Here is an 18,627-nt window from a genome sequence, read left to right as displayed (position 1 = left end):
CTTTTCTAATCCTTTCACAGAGAGGAAGTCGTGTCAGTGTAAGCTTCCAGATCACGTCGGAGGTCCAAAGTGGAAGGTACCCAAGGCTCTCCTTTTCTTCAGGGAGTCTAACTCCAGCTATCTATGAAAACTCCAACATAGCAATTTATGAGGTAGGATATCCAACAGCTATCTAATCTGCTGCCTTCTTGGGTTTTAAATTGAGACAGTGACGTAGGACTTACTTAGTCTTTGTGCCAAAATATTGAGGCCTTTGGTAAGTCTTTCCTTTTGATAAGTTTTTTTGTCCATTATCCCCTTACAGACTTGTTTGGTTGACATTTTTGACGATGATTTTCCTCGGCAGCTAATCTACTTACTTCCAACTTCATTGATCTTTCAACACCATGTATTTACTATGAATGCAGAAAAAAGTTTGTGAGGCCCAAACACTTAACCATGTCACTTATTCCAGAAGACATAGATATAATAATAGAAGAAATGACTTCCTGAGTGAACTGTTTGTGATGGGATGTCTAGAGACATGCTTATATAGAGTAAGGCTTGGGGCAAGCTCTTCCCTTCAAATACTGCTTGTTCTTCCTTTACCTGTTATTCTCTGATATTACTGAAATCTTTAAAAAATTATTCATTTCTTTCCTTTCCTCAGCCTGTACTTCCTCTTGCAGTAAAAGGTTACCTTCTGATGTCTAAAATAGAAATCCTTTTTATTTCACTTAAATTTCTGTCTTTCAAGCTTTAAGAGACCACCCCCAACCCCTTGTTCTAAGATACTGGAATTTGGCAACCAGAACAAATCTTGCATCAGTTAGAGAGACGAACTGTTTCTTCTCAGCAGGAAAGAGTTAAGCAGGGGGTAAAAGGGAAACTAGACTGCCTTTCTGTCCCTCCTAAGTAAGGCCTTCCCAGTATGGTTTCCTTGTTTTGTTTGAAGGTACTCCCAAAAGCAGCAAACACTCTCAACTTCAATAGTAACTACAAAGAAAGTCCAAAACAGGCCAGAATGAGTTTTTAGGTTGTCCACCATTGGATTTTCCAAGTGAATGCTCTCCTTCATTGGATAAATAATTTATAGCTACATAAAAACACCAAGATTAGCGTGGCATATATTTTCTCAGTGTACCTGAAGTGTGTTGACTTAAATTTGGAGCAGGAAACCTCTGGATCTTGCCTTGAACTTAATTTAATCAAAGAGGAGATTTGATTCAAATGTAAACTTGAGGTATTGGGGAATTGACAGTTCTACTCTCTCAAAGACCAAAGGCAAGATAATCTCAAGATAATCTTCTGAATGTCAAATGGAATGGGGCTGATGGCTTTACAAATATATTGACATCTCTAAGATTCTGAAGTAAATCTCAATACCTATGGCAGTCTCTTGGTTTTTCATCTGTAAATTGAGGGGTTGAACTAAATTCTTAAACTTGGCTGTTCATTAGAATCTCTGTGGGAAACTTAAAAAAATACCTATGCCCAGGCATAGTAACTCTGATTCATTTGGTATGGGGTGGACCCAGGCATTGGTATTTCTTTTAAAAGTTCCCCTATATGTGCAGCCAGGGTTGAGAATTGCTGAACTAAGAGTAAGGCCTCTTCTGGCCCAGATATGCTATGAATCTCTGATTCTGTGGAAGAATTTATGTGTTTAATTGTGGTATGTTTTATTTGGTGGAGCTGGAAGGTGATAGTGTAGAATTAAGAAGGGAGAAAATAAACATCTGTATGTAATTGGCCTTTAAGAATTTGTCAGATATTTCCTCACTTTGGAAGGAAGCAGACAGTTGAGTTAGTTCCCATAATGCCTGTTGTTGGTCAGTCAGATCATGGGTGTTTCTGAACTGTGTAGGCCAAAGGAGGACTTTATCTGCACAAAAGGAAGGTGTTAGTGAGAATGATACCACGCCATGAGGTCAAGATTAGGCTGATGGCAGGGTGTAAAGGAAGACAGTTGAAGCTAGAAAACTGCCTAGCTAGAGCTAACGGGGACTCCGGGAGAGAGCGGTAGTCAATCGAATCAACAGACCAAAGAAAGAGGTCCAGTGTGCCTTCTGAAACAGCCCTCTATTAGGAGTGTTTTAAAGATTCATTATCTAGTTTCTGTTTAGAATAAACCGAATTTTCATAAGAATTTTTACTGGAAGGTGTGGAAGTTCCAGACAATGTGCCTGGAGTAGCAGATACCTAATAACAGAGGACAGGCTTCTTTAGGACATGCCATAACATTGTAATACACTGACACAGATTCACACTCTGTTGGGACACACAGATGCATAGCCTTCGGAACTGTACAGGAAAATCAGCCCTTATCTCAGAGATACTCTGTGAGATGTAAAAGGAAAGCCGGCTGAGCAGACTGCTGGGGAAAGAGCAATGACTGGCCGATGCCATGGGGACGTGTCGGGATCTGTTCTAATAGCCACAGTCTAGGGGAGAGGGGGTGAGGTGGGCAGTAGTGCAACCCTGACACACTCAGAGAGAACCCACTGAACTGATCCTCCCTTTTCATTCTCTGACTCCTTCTGTCCCTCAACCTCTCCCTGTGTTTTGCTCTTTGTCTCATTTCTGTCTCTCCCCCGCACACCCTCCCCATTCATCTCTCTTTTCCAGAGCCTTTTTTTCTATCTTCCCACCTTCTATATCCCATATAGCTCTCTCTCCACTCCTCTCCTTCGCACCAACCATCTTTTCTCTCTCATCACAGAATTGGATCATCAGAGCTGAAAAGGACCTTAGAAATCATCTAAGTCGTCCAGCTCTATCAGTGAGGAAACTGAGGCTCAGGTCAATGAGGTAGCTACCCTAAGACCACCCCTGAATTTGAGGCAAAGCCAGGTCTAGAACTTAATTCTCTTGACTCTTAGTTAATACAACAGGGCCTTAGTGCAAAACTGATGGACTTTAAATTACTTCTAAAAACTTTGGTGGATAGAGTTTGATGTTTCTTCCTCTTAATTAAAAAGTGAATGATGAGTGAAGTATTTTATCATTCTTTCTCTTGAAAGAAAAAACAAAACAAATAGTGCATGCACGGTAAAGATAAAACCAGCCCATATCCTCCCTTTTCCTCATTACTCATAAAGTAGGATACACACAGACTTAATAAACATTTGCTTATAAAGTTCATGAGAATTGTTTAAATCTTGAAACAAACACACACAAATCCCCCAAACCAAAGAAAGCCCATGCGAGGAAAGAGCAACAAAGTGGGAGATGGAAGACCTTGGTTCTGTTACTACCTAACCTTCTGACCTTGGGCAAGTCATTTAATCTCTTCAGGCTTCAATTACTTTAAATATGAAGCCCTCACATTTGGTGATTCGGGAGGAAAAAAAGCTCTGCTTAACTACTTGTAAAAGTTAATAAGCAAGAGAGAAAGCGGACCCGTATCTGCAATAGGGCGGACTCCAGGAAGAAGGTATTAGGCACTGGCTATAGGCAGAGTCAGGGCTGCCAGTACTGATATTCAGGCTGTACACTGCACAAGGGAACCACTTCTAAGAGGGTACTATTCACATTGTAGACATATAGTAACGTATATGAGAGTGGTGCAGGAGTGAGCAAAGAGATTCTGGCCTCTCAGCCTAGTTCTGGAATGAGGTAGCGGACCTGACAAAGAGGCCTTACCTGGCAGGCAGGGCTTGGTGGTACGCAGAATACTGAAGCTGCTAGTGGAGTGTTTTCCCTGGTGTCTGGGGGATGTATGAGTCAACGAGAGCGTGGTACATGCACAGATATATACAGCTGGGGCTGCTGCCCAACATCACAGGGCTGCCACAGGCTGCAAAATAATATTCTCACATTATTTTTTTACTTGAGGGGAAGCACCCTTTGCTAATTAGCACAAAGTTGCCGTAGAAGCTAGCGGTGACCATGGTCCATGTAATATAATTGCAAACGTGCTGGGAAGGCTTTACTATATTCACATCAGTGTATAACCCACACATGGGCTGACTGTAAATTCCCAGTTAGAGTTTATTCTTTCAGATTAAACCTCAGCCTTTGATCTCTCTAAAGGGCAAAATCCTTTAGATTTTGTGGGGCCTTACGATGGGCCTTTCTAACCAGTTCCTAAGTGACTATGATGTAACTGGTCTAGGGCCACACTCAGGGAATTGCTGGGCAAGAGACCAGGAAAGCTGCCTTTGGTACTTTGACCAATCTGCTACAGGCAGGCACTGGTCCTGGACTACCTTTCTGAATTTTGTGGGCGTGAGCCTGGCTGGCACAGTTTTGTTCAGCTGCTGAAGGTCTCTAGAAGCCATTTCCTAGTTAAAGGGTTTTGAGCTCCTTGGCCAGAAGATACCCTCTAACACCCAGTACGGCGAGTAACTCAGATGCCTGCAGCTCCCATTATTAGCCTTTGCCTCCGGCTGGTCTCCAGATGTAGTGCCACAGCTGGATATATTCCATAATAAGAGAGTGGCTACACTCTCTTATTCTCGGAATTTGACTGTACAGAGCTCTCTGCTTTATTATCTCTACTTGATGACAAATTGGTGCAGCCTGAAATGGAATCTCCAGGCTATAGGTAATAGACGTGAAAGCACTTTGAAGAGGAGAGAGCGCTGTGCAAATGTAAGGCATTATTATTATTATCACAGAGAAAAAGGAATCTGTGTGTTGCTTTTTTCAGATTTGGGCTGGACAGAAACTAAATAGGGCTTGGTGACTGACGAATCCTTGAGGCTATGCACGTAGAAGAAAATTATCTATCAGGCACTGGCGTTAAAGTGAAGACAGTAAAATAATTGTTGTTTTTGACTTGACAGCAGCCTTAGAAATAGCTGTTTTGTGCTTAAAAAGTCAGAAATAGACTTCTGAAAGAGTCTAGATTACTCTATTACTATGGTAGTACATTTGTACATCCAAATAAAAAATGTTTAATCGATGTTTAAGCCAATCAGTTTATGATTAAAGCATAACAGGCTCCCAAAATGACCTGTCCCACAAGAGAAAAATGGATCAAGGTAAATGCAGGAAACATTTGCTGCACTGCATCTCCTGCCCTACATCTCTCGACATAGACGCCTCAAGGCAGTGAGAATTGCAACCACTAACCATCACCATTAATCGCAGGAAACCTGGTGCTACGTCACTTAGCTATGAATGAGTGAAATGACCCGGGACTTTCTGCAGTTAGTTAAGGAAGTCGTTGCAGAGAGCAGTATCATTCCTTTGATGGCATCTGCATCCCTGCAATTGTTTCCCTGCTTTAGTTAATTGGAACTTTAAACTTTAACTTCTCTGTGTGACCTCCTTTTTAGCTCTGAATACAGAATGTCCATGGGGTGGAGGGTGAGAGAGGAGGAACAACGCTTGTTTAGGTTGATGGTCTAACTATAGACTCTTCATGTGGAAGGGACATTGCTCTAAAGCTGCTGGCAACTAAGGCTCACCAACAATCTTTACCTTTTCTTTCTAGGGTGATTGGGTGTGGCTGAAAAAGTTCCCCTCTGGAGATTTTGGAGACATTAAATCCATCAAATCAAGTGCAAGTGATATGTTTGAAATGGTATGAGAAACCCTCTCTTATATATATTCCCACTGAAACCACCAATCGTTTCTCCAAAGTAACTAATACCAGCTGTTAGGAAGATCCGTTAACAGATCAGTGCAGGGAAACTATAGGGTAGCTACTGACTCATTACGACCGTATGATGCAATGGCAAAAGTATGGGCTCCGGAGTCAGAAAGACATGAAGGATTCACTTCTCAGCTCTACCACTTAAGAGATACATTAACTTGGAAAAGTCACCTAAACTCCCTGAGCTTTACTTTCCTTATTTGTAAAAGGAGTATATTAATGTCTACCTCCCAGGGTTGAGGTAATACACGTAAAGCATCTTGCACATTTCCTGACATATAGCTTCTTCGTAAAATGGTAGGTATCTGATTATTATTAAGTACATATCCCATAATCATTCAAAATCTCCGTTTGCCAGGCCTGGAAAAGTCATCTGGTAATTTCTATTTACATAAGAAAAATGGTGATTTCCCAATGCCACCAATTATATTAAAAAAGTCCTTGGGGGCTTCCCTGGTGGCGCAGTGGTTGAGAGTCCGCCTGCCGATGCAGGGGACACGGGTTCGTGCCCCGGTCTGGGAAGATCCCACGTGCCGCGGAGCGGCTGGGCCCGTGAGCCATGGCTGCTGAGCCTGCGCGTCCGGAGCCTGTGCTCCACAACGGGAGAGGCCACGACAGTGAGAGGCCCGCATACCGCAAAAAAAAAAAAAAAAAAAAAAGTCCTTGGATAGTTTGTTTAAGGAAGCAGTCTGTACATAAGGCAGAGATGATGATGCTTCCTCTCAAACCATTTAAAATTGACTCCTCCTTGAACTTTGAGTTCATAAAAGATTTACGGAGACTGTCTCTGGTTCCTTCAGACTCATGAAAGTGGGATTTCTAGAAGATAATGATATATTTCTTCACATTTATGAATCAGGCAAGTTCAAATCAATCCAATAGGTTTGAATGAGACACCTGCTACATCCAGACTGCTGTACAAGTGAGAAAACAAGGGAAATGGGGAAATGGAAGAGGTGCAGCCCATGAGGGACCCAATGTGCCTCATGGATCAGAATGAGATGTTAGGATTTGGTATTTCCCTTACATGTGGTGCTGATGCCTGGAGCTGAAGGAAAAATAATGAGAGATGAATCCAGAAGGGGTGACTAAGGTCAGAGCTAGAATAAGCAGTCCCACACTGGTTTGATGATCTGGGATGCTAAACAGAGAGCTAGATCCAAAGTATGGAGCCAAACGATGCCAAACCTGGGGCAGCTGATAAACTAGAAGTATGGAAATAAGAAGACCCAAGGTAGAGTGTGTCCATGATACCTTTTTCTGGGTAATTTAAAATTTTGACATAATTTCAAACTTGCAGCAAAGCTGCAAGAATAATTCAAGGAACTACTGTATATCCTACCCAGATTCAGCAATTGTTTACATTTTTCCTAGTGCTTTTCATTCTCTATTTATAAATTTAGGTACAGTCGGCCTTCAGAGTCCATGTATTCTGCACCCCTTGATTTAACCAACTTCAGATTGGTTGAATCTGCAGCTGCGGAACCCACGGATACGGAGGGCCCACTGTACTATTTTATTTTATTTTTGTTTTTTTTAAGTTGACAAGTATTTATTACATTGTTTGATAACAACCAATATCATGTGTTAACTATTATTTTTTTAAAGGATAAAATCATGATTCTCGCACAAATACAAAATGAATACATGTCAAAGGTTTTGTTTAAATCATTAAATATATAAGGGAATCAGGAAGATATTACAACCACTTCAAGGGAGAATTCAAAGTACTGCTGTATCATTTTATATAAGGGACTTCAACGTCCATGGAGTTTGGTATCCTCCTGGGTTTGGAATCAATCCCCAGTGGATACTGAGGGTTGACTATATATTCTTTTTTTCTCAACCATTTGAGAGTAAGGTGTAGACATCATGCCATTTTACCTCTAAATACTTCAGTGTTTATTTCCTAAAAACAAAGACATTCTTGTATATAACTATGGTATCATCATCAAAATCAGAAAATTTAGCATTGATACAGTAATATTATCTAAACTACTGCTCATATTTTAATTTTATCATTAGTCATAATACATTATAGCTAATTTTTCCCTGGGCCAGCTTCCAATCCAAGTTTACACATCGTAGTTGGTTGTCATGTCTTTTTAGTTGCCTTTAATCTGAAACAGAGTCTCAGCTTTTTGTTGTTGTTTTTCTTTATCTTGATATTTTTGGAAGAATTCAGCTGAGTTATTTTGTAGATGGTCCCTCAATTTGGGTGTTTTCCATGTTCTTCTGGTTAGATTTAGGTTATGCATCTTCAGCCAGAATGCTACAGAAGTGATGCAGTGTTCTTTTCAGTGCTTTGTATTAGGAAGCACATAATGTTGGTTGTCCCATTATTAGTGATATTAACTCTTATTGCTTGGTTTAGGTGGTGTCTACCAGATTTTGCCACTGTAGAGCTACTGTTATTTTTTTCCTCATTGTAATTAATACATAATTTGTAGAGAGATCATTTGAGTCTGTATAAATAGCCTGTTTTTTTGATCAAATTTTTACCTACTAATTTTAGCATCCATTGATGATTCTCTAACTCTAGCATTCTTTCTATGTTTATTTGTTGGCTCTGTATTGTAAGAAAGAGCCTTACCTTCTCTACCGTTTATTTATTTATTCATACATTTATACCAGTGGTTTTAATTTTATTCAATTATCTATCTAGCATCTATCTATCATCCATAATACCTCCAATTGTAATTGAATGCCACAGAGTTCATTCTATCCTTTCCCTTTCCGTATTTGTAACTCCTTTCTCCAACAGTTAGAAAACTGGCTCCCATTATCCTCATGACATCTTTTTGTGTCCCCTTACTAACTTGTGTTACTATGTCAGGTGCAGATAGTAACTCAATTCTAGGGTGAAGGCCAATTTTCCAGAATTTACCATGTGAAAGGCCCTAATTCCTTTCTAGTACTTTTATGAAGCAGGAAGTGGATCTGACGATGCTATCACTGTGAGTCTAGCACTGCTTTGACTACTATGTGCCTTCATGATTTTAAAATTTTGGGACTGAGTATCAGGGGCCAGACTGGAGAACACATCTTGGTGAGCCAGCTATAGAAGGGAGTCGTGTACAGTCAGATAGATATTCCTTAAAGGGAAACAGCTGGAGTCAGAAGGCCAAACGACTGATGACTTCCAACATCTTTTAGGGTCCCAACTTCTCCAAGGACGTATGCAGGAAAATCAGGCTGTATCTGTCTCCCAGTCTCATGTTCTTTCCCATCATCTGGAACTGAGTGGCATACTCCTTGTACCTTCTAATACCTTGGCTATTTAGTTCCTTGCCATATAATCTCTAATCATCTTCTCTTCCATTTCACTTTGGCCATCCACTACTATCATTATACCTCGGGGTTTGTCATTATCTATAATTGCTACTGAAAATGCTTCACTTCCAAAATCATAGATTCAAACATCACACTCTCTGACTATAGCCTTCTCTTCTTTCAACTGTGCCTATATTTTACATTGGGTCTTCCTATCTACTGACCTCTACTTTCTCCCATCCCACAAGCCCTTCTTTTATCTTCTTTCATGCCCACCTTAGATTTCATAGTTGACCGTTTGAACACATTCTTATTTCTGTCTTTTTGGACACACATAAAACTCATATTCAGGATGACCCTAACTCTTAACTTTCTTTGTGCCTGCATCTGAACAGCTGAGTATTATGGCAGAAAGTCATGCAACAAGGTATATTGTTTCCATCTTAAAATGTCCCTTAAAATTATCCTTTAAGTCCATTATAATACTTCATTAGTTAATTCACTTTCTACAACCTGTATTTCAGAGCTTCTCCATTTTCCTTAAAAGTCCAATGTTCTCTTCCTCTATTTTTACTGTTACCATCCTGGTCCAAGCCACCGTCATCACCCACTAGAGCTACGGCAATTGTCTGTTGTTTTTTTTTTTTAAAGAGACAGTTTAGTTTTTAGAGCAGTTTTAGGTTCACAGAAAAATTGAGCCTCCCCCACTATCAACATCCTGAACCAGAGTGGTACATTTGTTATAATCCATGAGCACACATTGACACATCATTATCACTCAAAGTCCATAGCTTACATTAGGGTTCAGAGGGTAGTACATCCTATGCATTTTGACAAATGCATAATGATGTATCTACCATTATAGTAACATACAGAATAGTTTCAATGCCCTAAAAATCCTCTATGCTCTGCCTATTCACACCTTCCTCCCCATAAACCCTGGCAACCACTGGCAATTGTCTTTACACATATCCACTTTTATCATTGTCAAATCTTTTCTCCACATTGCAATCTGAATCAAAATCAAACCTGATCTTGTCAGTTCTCTGCTTGAATCTCTTTAATTAGATTCCTATCGTTCTTCTCTTTGTGTGGAGATTTTAAATTACAGATTCAATTTCTTGAATAGATATTGGACTATTCAAACTTTCTATTTCTTCTTATACCTGTTTCAGTAAGTTATGTCTTAAAAGGAAGTTGTCCATTCCATATATGTTGTCGAACTTACGGGCATAAAGTTGTACATAATATGCTCATGCAATCTTTTAAGTAGCCTTAGGATCTGTAGTGATGCTCCCATTTTCATTTCTGATAATGACAATATGTGTTTTCTCTTTCTTGATCAGTTTTGCTGGAAGATTATCAATTTTATTAATCCTTTCCAGAAATCAACTTTTGGCTTTGTTGATTTTTCTCTGTTGTATGTCTGCTTTCTATTTCATTGATTTGTATTCTGGTTATTTCTTTCCTTCTAGTTTCTTTGCTTTTAATTTGTTCTTTTTCTAGTTTTTTGAGCTGGAAGTTTTTATAGTTGATTTTAACCGTTCTTAGTTTCCAATACAGTCACTTAAAGCTAGAAAACTTCCTTTAAGTACTGCTTCAGCTACATCCTGGAAGTTTTTCTTTTCTTTTAAAAAATTTTTATTAAAGACGCAGACCTCCTAGAGAACGGACTTGAGGTTATGGGGAGGGGGAAGGGTGAGCTGTGACAGGGCGAGAGAGAGTCATGGACATATACACACTAACAAACGTAGTAAGGTAGATAGCTAGTTGGAAGCAGCCGCATGGCACAGGGATATTGGCTTGGTGCTTTGTGACAGCCTGAAGGGGTGGGATAGGGAGGGTGGGAGGGAGGGAGACGCAAGAGGGAAGAGATATGGGAACATATGTATATGTATGACTGATTCACTTTGTTATAAAGCAGAAACTAACACACCATTGTAAAGCAATTATACCCCAATAAAGATGTTAAAAAAAAAACTTTTATTATAGAAAATAACAAACACACAAAATAAACAGAATGATATAAACAAACTCCATATGCCCGTCACCCAACTGCAACAATTATCAACATTCTACCATTATTATTTCATCTCTACCTCCACCCACTTCTCACATCTCTAACTTGGTTATTATTGTTGTTATTTTGCAGTTCTGTATTTCTGAGGTACAATTACACGCATTGAAATGCTCATATCATAGATATATAATTTTGATGAAGAGATATGCCCATATAATCTAGACTTCTATTATGATATAGAATAGGGGTTGGCAGAGTTTTTACATCCTGGCCTGTTTTTTACATCCTGGAAGCTAAGAATGTTTTTTACATTTTTTAAGGGTTGTAAAAAAAGAAAACAAAGATTATGCAACAGAAACTATACATGATCAGCAAAGCCTAAAATATTTACTATAGGTACAGAAGAGGATTGCTGACCCCTGATATAAAACATTTCTTTCTCTCAAGAAAGTTCCCTTGTGTTCATTAGTAAATTATTGCGTTCCCCCCCAAACCAAAGAAAACCACTGTTCTGGGTTTTTGGTCTATCTTGCATTAATTTTGCTTATCCTATAACCTCATATAAGTGGAATCATACAGCATACTGACTGATTCATTCGTGTTATCATGTGTATAAATAGCTTGCTCTTTTCATTGCTGAGTAGTAGTCAATTGCATGAATATAACACAATGTAATTATCTGTTTTCCTGCTGATGGGCATTTAGGCTGGTACCAATTTTGGCTATTGTGAATAAAACTGATACGAATATGCTTTTTATGTCTTTTTATGGACACATATTTTAATTTCTCTTGGGTAAATACCTAAGAGTGGAATTTCTATGTTAAAATATAGTATATGTTTAACTTTATAAGACACTATCAAACCTTTCCTAGTTTAATTTCCTACACGCAAGTTATGAGAGCTCCATTTACATCATCACCAATGATGTAGTCTTGTCAGTCTTTTTGGTTTTAGTATTCTAGTAGGTTTCTATGGGTATCTCATTGTGTTTTTTTAATTTTAAATTATGATAAAATGACAGAAATTACCATCTCTAAGTGTTGAGTATATTCACATTTTTTGGCAACAGATTGTCACAGCTTTTCTCTTGCAAAGCTGAAACTCTGTACCTATTAAACAAAACTCTCCTTTTCCCCTGTCACCCTCAACGCTTGATAACCACCATTCTATTTTCTGCTTCTATGAATTTGACTACTTTAGATACCTCTTTTTGTCACTGGCTTATTTCACATAGTATAATGTCTCATTGTGTTTCGAAAAGACTTTTTTATTTACGTATAATTTGATGAATGAATTATCTGTTCAGTGAGTTTTGATAATTGCATATATTGCATATATCTGTGTAACCACTCCCCAAAACAAGATACAAAATATGTCTATCACCCCAGAAAGGTCTCTTGTTTCCCTTCTCAGTCATTTCTTTTATCCCAGAGGCAATCATTGTTCTGATATCTATCATCATGAATTAATATTTTTTCTGTTCTTGGATTTCGTATAAGTGGAATGATAGACTATATACTCTTTTGTGCCTGACTTTCTTCTCTCAACATAGTATTTTTAAGATTAAATCCACGTTTTTGCAGGTATCAGTAGCAGTTCACTTTTTTAAATTTCTGAGTAGTATTTCATTTTATGAATATATCACAATTTGTTTATAATTTTCCTGTTGATGAACATTTGGCTGGGTTTCCAGTTTTTTGGAGTTATGAATAAGACAACTATAAATATTTGTTTAATTAAGAAAAAACACATAACATAAATTTTACCATCTTTATTTTTAAATGTACAATTCAGCAGTGTTAAATATACTTGCATTGTTGTTAAACACATCGCCAGAACTTTTTCAATTTGCAAATATAAAACTCTGTACCCATTAAATAGCAGCTCACTTTTTTCCCCTCCCCCTCTTCTGGGTTAACCACCATTCTACTTTCTGTTTCCATGAATATGACTACTCTAGACACCTTATATAAATGGAATAATATAGTATTTGTCTTTTTGTGACTGGCATATTTCACCTAGCATAATGTCTTCAAGGTTCATCCATGTGGTAAAGTGTGAATAGATTTCTTTCCTTTTAAAGGCTGAACAATATTCCATTTTATGTTATTCATTCATTTCTTGATGGACATCTGGGTTGCTATGAAAATGGGTGTGCAAGTATCTCTCTGAGATCCTGCTTTCAATTCTTTGCATATATACCCAGGAGTGGAATTTCTGGATCATATTGTAGTTCTATTTTTAATTTTTTGAGGAACCTCCATACTGTTTTCCATAGCAGTTGCATCATTTTACAATCCTACCAACAGTACACAAGAGTTCTAATTTCTCCACATCCTTGTCAACACTTGTTATTATCTGGTTATTTTTTTTAATTTATAGTAACCACCCTAATGGGTGGGAGATGATATCATATTGCCATTTTGATTTGCACTTCTCTGATGATTAGTATGTTGAGTATTTCTTCATAGGCAACTATAAACATTTTTGTCCAAGTATTGATATTTTTGTGAACATGTATTTTCACTTCTCTTCGGTAAATGCTTAAGAATAGACAAACTGAGTCATAGAGTAGATGTACGTATAACTTTATATGAAACATCCAAACAGGTCTCCAAATTGGTTACAATATTTTACACTCCTGTCAGAAATGTACAAAAGTTCCAGTTGCTTTAAATTCTCAGCAACATTTGTCTTTTTGATATTTGCCTTTCTACGGTGTATAAAATGTTATCTTATTGTGGTTTTAATTTGCATTTTCTTGATGACTAATGTTATTGAGCATCTTTTCATGTGTTTATAATTCATTTGTATATCTTCTTTTGTGAATTGTCTGTTCACATTTTTTCCCATTTAAAAAAATTGAGGGTTTTGCCTTTTAATTGTTGAAATGTAGACGTTCTTTATATAACCTTCCTTTGGTCAGATATATGTTTTACAATATTTTTTCTCAGTCTGTGGATTGTTTGTTTAATGGTTTTGATGAGCAAAATTTTTAATTTTGAGGAAATCCAATTTATGATTTTATTTTGCGGCTTGAAAATCTTTGCCAATTCCAAGATTTTAGATTTAGGATTATGATCCATTTTGAATTAGTTTTTATGTATGGACTGAGATAGTGGTCATGGTTAATTTTTTTTTCATAGCGATATCCAGTGTTCCAGTAACAATTATTTTAAAAAGCCTTTCCTTTCTCCACTTAATTAACTTTTCAACTTGGTGAAAAGTTGACTGACTATATATGTGTGGGTATATTTTTAGACTCTGTACTCTGTTTCACTAACTCATTAGTGTACCCTACTGCCAATATCACACTATCTTGATTATCACAGCTCCAGAGTAACTCCTATAGTTAAGTGGTATAAGCTCCTGCAAATTGTTCTTTTTCAAGATTGTTTTGGATAGGGTAGTTTATTTTAATTTTCAATAAGTTCTTGAATAAACTTGTTCATTACTTCAATAAAGCCTTCTGGAATTTTTCATAGGGGGTTATATGAATTTATAAATCAATTTAGGGAAAATGGACATCTTAACAATACTGAACCTTCCAGTCCATTAATGTGGTATAGATCTTCATTTATTTAAGGTTTCTTTAACTTTTCTCATCAATGTTTTGATGCTATTATACAATATTGAGTAGAAATGGTGAAGGAAGACATCCTTGTCTTGCTCTTGACTCTAGAGGAAAAGAATTTAATGTTTTACTCTTGGGTTTGATGTTACCTGAAGGTTTTTTCACACATGTCCCTTTGACTTCTGATTTGCTGTGAATTTTTTTTTAATCATGAAGAGGTTTTTGTATATTCTCTGACTGCCTGCATAAGTTTAGATTTTAGGAGTTTAATTATGATGTGTCTAGGTGTAGCTGTCTTCATCTTACCTGACCTCTCTAGTATTTATCACATTTTCCTGAAATTCCTTCTGGCATTTACCTCACTTCCCTGAAACTCTTCCTGTGGTGTTCATAATGTTGTTCTAAATAAGCCTTTCTCCACTTCTCTAGCCTCATTTCTAAGTCTTTATGCAGGATGTTCTTCCTTTTCCCATCTTTTAAATGTTGATATGCACCCCCCGCTTTTCTTTTTATTTTATATGCTTCCCTTGGGTTATCTCATTCACTCCCATTAATTTCATCTACCATTTACATGTTTACAATTCCCAAGTCTATTTAGCTAGAACACACTATCTCCTTGGAATAGTTCCACCTTGATGTTCCACAGGCACCTCATTCTTAATGTGTCTCAAACTGAATTAATCAGCTGTCCCCATCACCCAGAATTTGCTTTCCCACTGTCTTAGGTCAGATTCTCTAAAAGCGGAGCCTGAGATGGAGATTCTTGTTCAAATTACTCATTGAGAGAATGCTCTCAAGAGAAAAGGAGTGAGGATGCAGGATAAGGCAGAAGCAAAAGCTCGGCAAGTATGTGATCTCAGCTTGAGACTAGCTTCAGTATGATTTTATGGGAGAAATACTGGAGCACAAGTTACACCATGAGTTCCACTTTGAGGTGAGGGAGTTGAACTTTTGTACCTTTCCCAGTCAGTCAATCATTAGCTGAGGTCTGTGGGTAGGCCCTAACCTTTCAAGTAAGATAGCTCCCCTTTGGCTTAGCCTCTAGGACAATTTTCCAGAGAATGGAGCGACTGTGAGTTACCAGCCAACATTTACAGCAGCTGCAGGATGCACTGTAAAGGGGATATAGGTGGGGCACCAACATATCCACTACTAAAACATCCCTGAATTTCTTATATTGATGTATATCACTGCCATCTATCCAGGAATCCAAGTAGAAATCTAGAAGCAAAAATGGAGCCCTTTTCTCTCTCATCCCCCATTAAAAAGTAATAATAATAGATAACAATTATTGAGTGACCGTAATATTAACTTCGAATTCTATAGCACGGTTCTCAAAGCTGCACAGGATGTGGCGCCTGTCTAACTCTCCAGCCTTTTATAAATTTATTTATTTATTTTTGGCTGTGTTGGGTCTTCATTGCTGCACACGGGCTTTCTTTAGTTGTCTTGAGTGGGGGCTACTCTTTGTTGTGGTGTGCAGACTTCTCATTGCGGTGGCTTCTCTTGTTGCAGAGCACAGCCTCTAGGTGCACGGGTTTCAGTAGTTGTGGCACGTGGGCTCAATAGTTGTGGCACATGGGCTCCAGAGCGCAGGCTTAGTAGTTGTGGCTCACGGGCTTAGTTGCTCCGTGGCATGTGGAATCTTCCCGGACCACGTCTTGAACCCTTGTCTCGTGCATTGGCAGGCGGATTCTTAACCACTGCGCCACCAGGGAAGCCTATCTCTTCAGCCTTGTGTCTCATATTCTTTCCTCTGCACTGTGTTCTGGCCACCCTAAACCTGTTGCAATTTCCTCAGCATAACATGCTCTCACTCTCAACCCCTCCCACCATGTCACCTTCACATGGTCAGCTCTTACTTGCGCTTCATGATGGTCTAGACATTACCTCCTCAGGGAAGCCAGATCTCCCAGACTGAATTAGATACTTACCATCTGAACTCTACCAGCATCCCATTCTCCCATAAGAAACCACTTCACAGGGAAATACAGCTGTCAGTTTGTTTGTCTATCACCCTTCTTTAAATGTGAGCTCTTTCAGGATATTGATTTCATTTTGTTTATCTCTATATCACTAGCATGCAGTCCAATGCCTTGGACATTGTTGAGACACACTAAATGCTTCTCACATTAGTGGAAAAAAATGAATGGGTACAAAGGTAAAATGTAGTCAAAATTCGAAGTGTTTCTTCTGAAACAAATTTTGTAAGCTTTGGCCTGATGTTTATGTAAGCTATTTATTTTAATAGATGCTGCATAGATGAATATTCACGGAAAGACAATCTATTCCACCTCTTACTGTACTAACCTCTTTAGTATTCCTGGGTCACTGAGCTCCACTCCACAGTGTCCCTAAAGAATCAGGAAGAAGGCCCCAGCTCCAATTGAGACAGAACAGCTGTGACTCTCTTCTCTCCCTCTGTTTCCAGATGAAGGACCTACGTCATGAGAATATTAACCCTTTAGTGGGCTTCTTCTATGATTCGGGGATGTTTGCCATTGTGACAGAATTCTGTTCCCGAAGGAGCCTGGAAGACATACTGACAAATCAGGATGTGAAACTAGATTGGATGTTTAAATCATCACTCCTGCTGGATCTCATCAAGGTTAATGGAAAGACTGAAAATCCAGGATTTTCCCTGTAGATTAGAACTTCAATATTTTGGGATGTTTCACTTGCCTTGGATCATTATGATGCTCTTACTCCTCCACCTTCCTTCCCTGTGTCTGCCCTCACTTCTTCTCATAGCCCTTTTGTCCATATCTGTTATAAGGTCCTGATACAGAAAGAGTTTGCTTGCTCCTCACCTGCTCCCCTGTTTGAGGGCCAGATTTTTGTCTTTACTTCCTATAGCTATTGAGCACTCTTCTGCCTTAAGCAATCCTTTCTTCCATCCCATTTCTCTGCCTTCTGGATGTGGGAAAGTGCTCATTCCCAGGCTCTTTGGTTCTGCTTAGCCCCATCTCCTGGCTTTCACGTTCTAAAAGGTGGTTCAGTCTAGAACTAGGTGATGGGTCTTTGCATAGGTCTATACCATAGGTATAGATGTGGAACTCAGCATGACCAGAAAGCCAAAAGACCATCGGTTCTACCAGGCAGCACCTCCATTCTCAGAGGCAAGGACTATTAACAGCCAACGGGGTTCACAGATGGGTCCATGGATGGGCTTCAGTGGAGTCTATGAACTCCCTAGAGTGATATGAAAATTGTGTCTGTGTGCACTTGTAGTGGGCTGATTTGGATAGCCAATAGTCATTGAGCTTCCTGCATATTAATCACAGTCTTGACCCTTGTATTGTGGCCTAACTCTTTTCAAGGTAGCTTTATAGACATAATCTCATTCCAATTTTCTATAAAAGAAGTGTGATTATCCTCCTTTTACAGAGGCTCAGAGAAACTAAATGAGGTTTTTGTTATATAGTGTCTACCACACATAGTAGATACTCAATAAACATTTACCAGCTGTCTATTAAGTGGCAGAGCTAATAATAGAATCTAAATCTCTTAATTCCTATTCTAATACTCTTTCCACTCACTCTGTAAGCAAAGTCCCGTGAGTTAAGGGAGAGTCCTCTAAATGAGTCCTCTCAGACCCGTGATGAATGAAACCTAAGCATTAGACACCTAGGGAGAAATCTCCCCCACTATAGACTCTGCTTGGAAGTACTGGGGACTACAGAATTTCCTAGGGTACAAGATGTAAAGCATACAAATACAAAGGGGTGTCAGGTGGCAAAGTAGAGCCAGATACTTAAAAGGACTCAGCATAAACAGTCCCGAGATGACTGCACTAGAAAATAGATGTATTTATATGTGAATGATTAAACCCATCTGGTAAAGTCCTGGTAGATCACATTTGAATGTCATAAGGTTGCCAAGCAAACTGTAGCAGTCAGTATCAGCTTTCTTGCTTTCAGCTTTCTTTTTTATTGTCTATTTTTAATTAAAAATATATAAAAAATAAATTGTATATATTTTATATAATTTTAATATATTTTATATAAATTATAAAAACAAGACATTTCTAATTATAAAAGTAATGCATTCAATTAAATTTAGAAATCAAGTGATATAAATATATTGGGAAAATACTGACAATTACTCAATCCTCCTTCATATCTTCCCCCCAAATTAATCACTGTTGACAATTTGGTGATTAGCCTTGCAATTC

At 38.4% G+C, this 18,627-nt stretch overlaps 1 protein-coding gene across 1 annotated transcript in view; it reads left to right on the top strand.

The window, feature by feature from the left end:
- GUCY2F (guanylate cyclase 2F, retinal) overlaps nucleotides 1-18,627 on the top strand; it is a gene marked incomplete at its 5' end in the record, with an annotated part of 97,717 nt that overhangs the window by 32,493 nt on the left and 46,597 nt on the right. The window contains 3 exons of the mRNA XM_079911000.1: nucleotides 21-152; nucleotides 5,423-5,512; nucleotides 16,885-17,061. Coding sequence (XP_079767126.1) covers nucleotides 21-152; nucleotides 5,423-5,512; nucleotides 16,885-17,061 — 399 coding nt within the window. The remainder of the gene's footprint in view (nucleotides 1-20; nucleotides 153-5,422; nucleotides 5,513-16,884; nucleotides 17,062-18,627) is intronic.

Source organism: Stenella coeruleoalba (assembly GCF_951394435.1).
Source record: "Stenella coeruleoalba genome assembly, chromosome: X".
Taxonomy (NCBI): Eukaryota; Metazoa; Chordata; class Mammalia; order Artiodactyla; family Delphinidae; genus Stenella; species Stenella coeruleoalba.
The sequence above is the reverse complement of the archived record's forward strand: the minus strand, read 5'-3'. Positions and strand labels throughout refer to the sequence as shown.